Here is a 7715-nt window from a genome sequence, read left to right on the forward strand (position 1 = left end):
CAGGATGGTCTTGATCTCCTGACCTCGTGATCCGCCCGTCTCGGCCTCCCAAAGTGCTGGGATTACAGGCTTGAGCCACCGTGCCCGGCCTGGATTACATTTTTAAAAATTATTCCTCTATTTCCACCTCTATTAGCTTAATATACATCCTTTTCTAGTTTTTGTTTCCCTGACTCATTAAAGTTTAATTATAACTGTTGCCACTTCCAGGATAATGCAAAGACCTTAGAATTCCATTAACCTCCTTTCTGTCCTATATGCTACTATTGTTATGTATTTAATTCTACTTTTTAAAAATTAATTAGTTTATTTATTTATTTATAGACAGAGTCTCACACTCTTGTCGCCCAAGCTGGAGTACAGTGGTGCAATCTCAGCTCACTGCAACCTCCGTCTCCTGGTTTCAAGTGAATCTCCCACCTCAGCCTCTTGAGTAGCTGGGATTACAGGCGTGCGCCACCATGCCTGGCTGATTTTTGTATTTTTAGTAGAGATGGGGTTATGCCATGTTGGTCAGGCTGGTCTTGAACTCCTGGCTTCAAGTGATTCACCTGCCTTGGCCTCCCCAAGTGCTGGGATTACAGGCGTGAGCCACCATGCCTGACCCAGCAATATTTTTCACTTAGGTAAATATCAAACAAATTAGAATATGTTACCTAAGTGATAAGTGACACGGTCAAAGATCTACCCACTTTATTATTAAACAATAATGCTAGCCATAGTCATGATCAAGTTAGCTTATTTCTTAGAGGAAACATAACCAGCAGAGGGCACTGGAACCCAGTAAAATGAAGTTGAGACATTAGCAGGGCTCAGCTGAAACTACAGAAGTGACAGAGAAACAAGTCACTTAAAAGATCAAAAACACAAAACAATAAACATAAACTTTTATTAATTACATTCAGGCCAGCATAATGCATATAGTTAGCTGCAATGTAGTTTATAAATTAACAAGAGAATACAATGTGAGAAACAGCTAGGTCAGTAAGAATTTCAGGAAATGATGAAACACTTTTTATGGTTATATTTAAAAGGAAAAGAGAAAAAGGAAAGAGCAGAATCTCAAGGTTGTAAAACAAGATTTAATATGCTTTTTATTAAAGGCAGTGAATGCATGGCCAGGCACGGTGGTTCACACCTGTAATCTCAGTACTTCAGGAAGCCAAGGCAGGTAGATCATCTGAGGTCAGCAGTTCAAGACCAGCTTGGCCAACATGATGAGACCTCGTATCTACTAAAAATACAAAACTTAGCCAGGCATTATGGTGCACACCTATAGTCCCCGCTACTCAGGAGGCTGAGGCAGGAGAATCACTTGAACCCGGGAGGTGGAGGTTGCAGTGAGCCGAGATCATGCCAGTGCACTCCAGCCTGGGCGACAGAGCAAGACTCTCTCTTAAACAAAACAAACAAAAAACAACAACAAAAAAGCAGTGAATGCAGAACAAGAACATATTAGAGTACAAGGACTAGTTCTTTGACCAGATTACAATGAATAGAATCAGTCCGTGGGGAAGATAATGTTGCCTGAATTCAAACATTGAATTATTGTCTCAAATGCTATTTGAGTGTTTTGAAAAGTTTTTGAGCAAATGTTTAACCTTGGACCTGCCCTAAATTAATGTTTTTCTTGAATTATATATATATAAATAAAATATCCTAAATTTACAAGGTTTATAACACATAGTATTCCTCAGTGCAAGGCACAGTTATTCATGCCTGTAATCTCAGCACTTTGGGAGGCCGAGCTGGGCGGATTGCTTGAGTCCAGGGGGTCAAGACCAGCCTGGGAAACGTGGCGAAACCTTGTCTCATTTAAATACATTTTAAAAAGTCTAGCATAACATTACAATGACTGTTTTTTCTATAATTTTGGACTTAGCAAAGCATTTTTGATGAAGTTGAACTACTATACCTGACTAGAGTGTTAGTAATTTTTCATAGTTAAGAATGTCATAACAAAGGTATATTAATGAAAACAAAGAATGATGAATTACTTTGATACAATTATATTTATCAACATAAGGTATGACCAATAAAACAAATACAAACAGAGCTATCAAAAAGTACTAAATAGCACCATTCAATAAACACAATACAGTTTTCAAGACTAATCATCACAAAGGAGTATGTAAAGATAAAGAAAATGCCAAAATTAACCACTGGAAGGCAGTAGCAAGCCATCACAAAGCAGCTGCCTGCCAGTCGATAGTAAATAGCACTATTATTCTCCAATAACCCTGATGCAGTAATGCTGGTATCTCTAAGAAGCTATTTCAAAAGCTCTCAAAACATTATTAAGTGCAACAGAGCAACACAATCAGTTTAAAATTAATTATGAAAGTCAAAACACCCTTTTTTGTCTAAGAGAACACAGTAAAATTAGAAAGATTAACACACACCAGGGTCCAAAGTGTAGGGAAATGAATACTTTCATGTTTGTGGGAATATAAACTGGTATAGACTTTTGGAGAACAATTTGGCAAAATAGAGCAAAATTTAAAATGCACAAACTTCTTGAACTATTTGGAATCTAGCTCAAGGACATTCACCAGCAGTACTGTTTATTATAGTGAAGAAAAAAAAAAAAACTTGAGATAATCTAGATGTCTATCAACATGGAAATGGCTAAATGAAAATCCATATTATAAAATACAAAGCAGAATTTCTAAAAATAGAGGTAGATCTATATTTTGATATAGTAACCACATAATGTATGTACATAATACATATTTACAGAAATGTTTGCAAAATTACATAAAAAAAAGGACACTAAATTGTTGAAGAGGTCATGTAATACGATTAAAGAGGGGCAATTAAGTTTTATTAGATTTATTTCTATACCATTTTAAGTTTTTCAGCAAGTATGTATTCTCTGTTGTTACATGATTTGAATGAGCAAAATTCAAGGCAGAAAACATTAAACGTAATAAGAGCATTTCTGTTATTGAAAAACAAGATAATTTACAATGACTACAACAAAGACTAAAAATTATAAGCACTGACATGGATAAAACTATATTTTCAAGCTACCTACCACCGTCTTGATAAAGGGCAAAACCTTATACAAACAAGCTTTAAGGCTAGGTTACACATCAATGGAAAACAGAAAGAGGTAATGGGTATTTAAAGATAATTTAATATACAGTGCAGGCTTACTGCTACAATAATGCACAACCATCCTCTGACTTACAACACTTTTCCAGAGAGAAAGGCAGGAGTTGCAGGGAGAGGAGAAGGGAGACGATCCTGAATAAAAAGGAACTAATCAGGACCTTTAGATTCCTTGCCTCCATCTAAAAATAGGAATTTGGACATCATGAAATATGCCTCAGAGTACATTCAACAACGCTAAGTTCACTTCTCTCTTATGAGTATTATAAATACCCATGACTAGTTACAGTTGGGACCTTGGCCAATTACATAAATGAATACCACCACAGAACTTTAAAAAATGTAGGAGATCTGGGGACAGGTCATATTTAATATATCCCACAAAAGAAATTACCCATGAACTTCTCTTTGAATGCCTAAATGGTTACATAAATTTTTACTCCCAATCGACTTGAACATGTTACCAAAACAATTATATATGTGTTATCTATCATTAGTGTCTCCCTTTACTCTTTACATTTTACTTGTTTTACTTTGTACTCCAACCTAACCACTAGTCCTTCTATTTCAGTTTCACTAACCCAAAACTGTAGCATTCAGGCATCAAATCCCTGACTTAGAATTAAATGCTAAAAGGTTTAAAACTGTCTAAACATATTGGATTTTGAAAATATTTGATAGGTGGTAAAACTAATCAGACTTGTCTACTCTGATTTACACCATATAAAATGACAAGTCCATCTCTGTGAATTGTCAGCATTTGGGTGGGGGTTGGGAGAAATAAAAAGGTGAATCACTAATTTCCTAGGATTACTAAAGCCTTTTGATTGCACTAAACAGATGTGAGACCTGCAGCAAACATACATAAGGAGGGCCCATTAAGTTCCAAAGTGATCTGAAATATTGTTTTCTAAAGTATCATGGCCTCAACAGGTCCCTGTGGAGAGAAGTTGCTTGGCAACTGGAACTTTTATTTTCCAGTAGGTAATTCAATATAAAGCCTTCTAGATTATGTACCATGTATTATATTATGTTGTTTGTTCTTATTGGTTACAGCATTCTGAGGACAGGAAGAGTAGGTGGCTACTTAAGATAGTAACAAATTGATAGGGAAAAAATAGAATACAAAGTTATACTTAAATGAGTCACTTTCTAACCTTTTTATTCCCCCCCCACCCCGCCCCATCCTCATCCCTCAAAGCAGAAGCAAACACATTTTATTCCTTTCTCCTCCCCACCAAGTGTCAGAAGAAATTTAACCAAACTCCAACTCCCAAAAAACCACACGGAAAAATACAAACATAACTGTAACTAAGATTGTTCCAAGAAGTATGCAGCAGGAACATCTGGGTATAAAACGGTAATGTTACGAAAAGAACAGCTAGCTTGCACGAAGGAAGGGCAGAGCAGAAAAGACACCGTCTGTGGAAAGGAGGGCTCCGACATAACCACGTACTGAATGTATAAATTGCTTAGACAGAAACATTAGTCAGGGGAAAAAAAAAGCCAATTACTAAAGAAAATTGCTTCCAAACCATGGCAGCTACTGCAATCCATTATTAACAGATACAAGCCAGACCTGAGCACTAACATTTTTCCCTTCACTGTAGAAAAATATTTCATGCAGTATTATGCCAAAAATCAAGAGCAAAAAACATTGGAATTCAATACTATTATTATAAAGTGCTGCAATTTTAAAATTTAGTAATAAAAAAATAGCCTGAATAGCTTGGGAATTTGCCTGCTGAAATAACATAAGGAAATTAGGAAGTATTTCACTTTTTTATAAGATATTTATTCTTGTTTAACTAGCACTGATATTTTCCCCTTTGGTATTCTTGTTCCTTTGCTGACATAAACTTCTCAAAAGAACCCCACTCAAGCTAGGAAACTATCTGAAACTATGATAAATATTTTTAGGAGCTAGCATTTTTGGTTATTGGGTTACTTTCAAATAAACACTAATATGTGCTACACAGTTTTCCCCAGAAGAGAAGAACTATGCTTAACATCCCGAAGAGAAGAGAAAACGAAATTACTGATTGCTGTAGTTAAGACAAGGTTCATTGAATGGAACCTCTTGCAAAGAGACCTCCCTACACTATATATCCATTTGGCAAATAAGATAATAAAAATAGTGTCCTTTAATAAATAAAAGAAAATTCTATCTGTACTACCTAAACAATTCTCACCATGAAAACATGACTTGAAAATGAAATTCCAGCTTGAACATGCGGATAAATTTGGGAGGATAGTATGTCTAATTCCCTCTTAGAGCAACTCCAAAAATTGCTCTTTAAGGGTAATTAGCAACAACAACAACAACAACAAAACCCTCAGACTGACTTTAGGCTGCAGGCACTCAACAATAAACATTTAGTTTTAATTTAAATTAAGCTCGACCAATCTATGCTAACCACCACAACCACACAATCCACTGTTTCTGATGCACCATTAATTCTTTGCCTAGCTCCCCTCACAGTAACTTCTCAAAAGAATACGAGATCAACTTCATTCAAGAAGCATTTTATCACACACTTAACTATATACTGTGCTACTAGCTAGAAACATGGAAAAACAGCAACATAGGGACTTATTCCAGTTTATCATCCAATTTCTGACCAACCCTGAAAGACAGTTTTTATTACTTACGGGAATGGCTGGACTCTAAAGTATTCATTTATAATCACTGTCATAATAACAGCTTGTTGTTGTTTGGGTTTTTTTTTGCAGTGTTAATTCAATTTTTTGTTTTTTACCTTCATTAGCCTCTGGCCTTGAATTCTTGATATATGCAGAGAATTTGGCAAAGATGTCCATTCCAGCAGTATTTGATTCTGGGTGTTTTGGTGAAAGTTTTAAGTACCTAAACAGAAAAAGTGATACGGATTATAGATCCTTCAAATATGAATTAGCATAAGTTCTCTCAAACCACCGTGCTAGCAGTTACTAGACGTCTTTTAGTAGTTATTACTATAAGAAATACCATCATTTGTTTTCTATGGTATTTTTAAAAAGTGTTTTTTCCTTAGGAGACAAAGCTCTGATGTTTTTGTTCACATATTAATATTCTTGGCAACCACAGGGCATGTGCACTCCACCTCCATCTGATAAATTAGAATGCTGGGGAAACAGTTGACTTGTTCAGAGATTTGTGCCAGGCCAACGGGAGTCTTGGAATGAGATTGCTAGAGCAGTGCTGTCCAAGAGAACTTTCTGTGATGATGGAAATGTTCTCTATCTTCATTGTCCAATACAGTAGCCACTAGTGTCATGCACCTATTCGAATATGAATTTAAATTAATCACAAATAAAATTAAAACTTCACTTCCTCAGTTGCACTAGTCACATTTCAAGTGCTCAGTAGTCACCAGACAGCACAGCTCACGCGCCTTCTCAAACAGCAGTGCCAACCAGATCCTTAGTATGCCCTGCACTAAACCAGCCAGAGAACCCCAAAGGCAGGAAAAGCGCCTAGGCTGGTCAAGCATCATGATCATCCATAGCAGGTTAAGCACAAAAACAGTAGGAGGCGGATCAACCGCTTAAAACCTACACCTGGGATTTCCCAAAACCTCCCTTATATTACACATTCCCTAGAATATTTATGAGGGTAGCACTGAACAACAAAAAACTAAGATGGCAGAAAGCACGCTGACAAGTGTTCTACTGTGTTGTCACATTTTTCTACTTTTAGAATAGACGTAATACACCAGCTTTCTAAAACACACACACAAATACATTTTTCACATGTTTAGATTCAAAACACACATACTCTGTGTATATTTCTTCTTCAAACTGGAAAATATATGAAAAAGCTCAATTATTCATCTTCCCCTTAGCAGGACTCATGTCAGCCCCAGGAGTCAGGGCTAGAAGAATTCAGATTCTTAGCCCCATATTAGGGAAGATTAATCAGCTTGAAGGTCCTGCAAAACATCACTAGAAAATGCACTTGAGAGCAATAAGACTTTAGAAAAAACCTTACAGTGTACTAATTATTTCAATTCATTTATTTGGACAGATTGTCTTGCCAGCTTTCTTTAAAAACGAAGGGGATACAGTTTTCAAAATTTAGTTCAGTTGCAAGTTGTGTTTCAGCTCTTATATTCACGTATCTTCCGTTTACTATTTTGGATTCAGGAAGAGATGTATCTTCTAAACATTGGGGAGAGTACTATATTGGCAAGGAAGATGTAAAATATCTATGAACACCTATATGCTCAAGATATCTTTCTTTTTAATAGGTCTACCTAGTCTCTAGATAGCTCTCATTTTTTAAGCTTAAAGATTTATCTTATAAACACAATTATTTACATAAAGTTTTTCTATAAAAAATTTCAGTGTGTTTCACCTGAATTTAGATATCTATATCTATCTAGACATACATTAACCGCACATCCCCAACTATAGAACCCTTTACCCTCTCCATTTTCTTTGTTTCTGCCTGAGCAGAAACAGTTAATCACAGACCAACCATCCCTGGATTTCCTCTGACTATAAAAACAAGCCTCCAGTTTAAATGTTTGTACTGCTTGTAATACAGGACCATCACTGACTCATTTCAAACAAAAAACAGTGCAGTGAACATAGTGCCTTTT

At 36.1% G+C, this 7715-nt stretch overlaps 1 protein-coding gene across 3 annotated transcripts in view; it reads right to left on the bottom strand.

The window, feature by feature from the left end:
- Positions 1 to 7715, bottom strand: part of CLIC4 (chloride intracellular channel 4) — a 112033-nt gene that overhangs the window by 5339 nt on the left and 98979 nt on the right. For all 3 annotated transcript variants that reach the window (XM_011955640.1, XM_011955641.1, XM_011955642.1), the window contains exon 4: positions 5874 to 5980. In XM_011955640.1, the coding sequence (XP_011811030.1) occupies positions 5874 to 5980 (107 nt within the window). The remainder of the gene's footprint in view (positions 1 to 5873; positions 5981 to 7715) is intronic.

Source organism: Colobus angolensis, unplaced genomic scaffold (assembly GCF_000951035.1).
Source record: "Colobus angolensis palliatus isolate OR3802 unplaced genomic scaffold, Cang.pa_1.0 Scaffold4, whole genome shotgun sequence".
NCBI classification, from domain to species: domain Eukaryota; kingdom Metazoa; phylum Chordata; class Mammalia; order Primates; family Cercopithecidae; genus Colobus; species Colobus angolensis.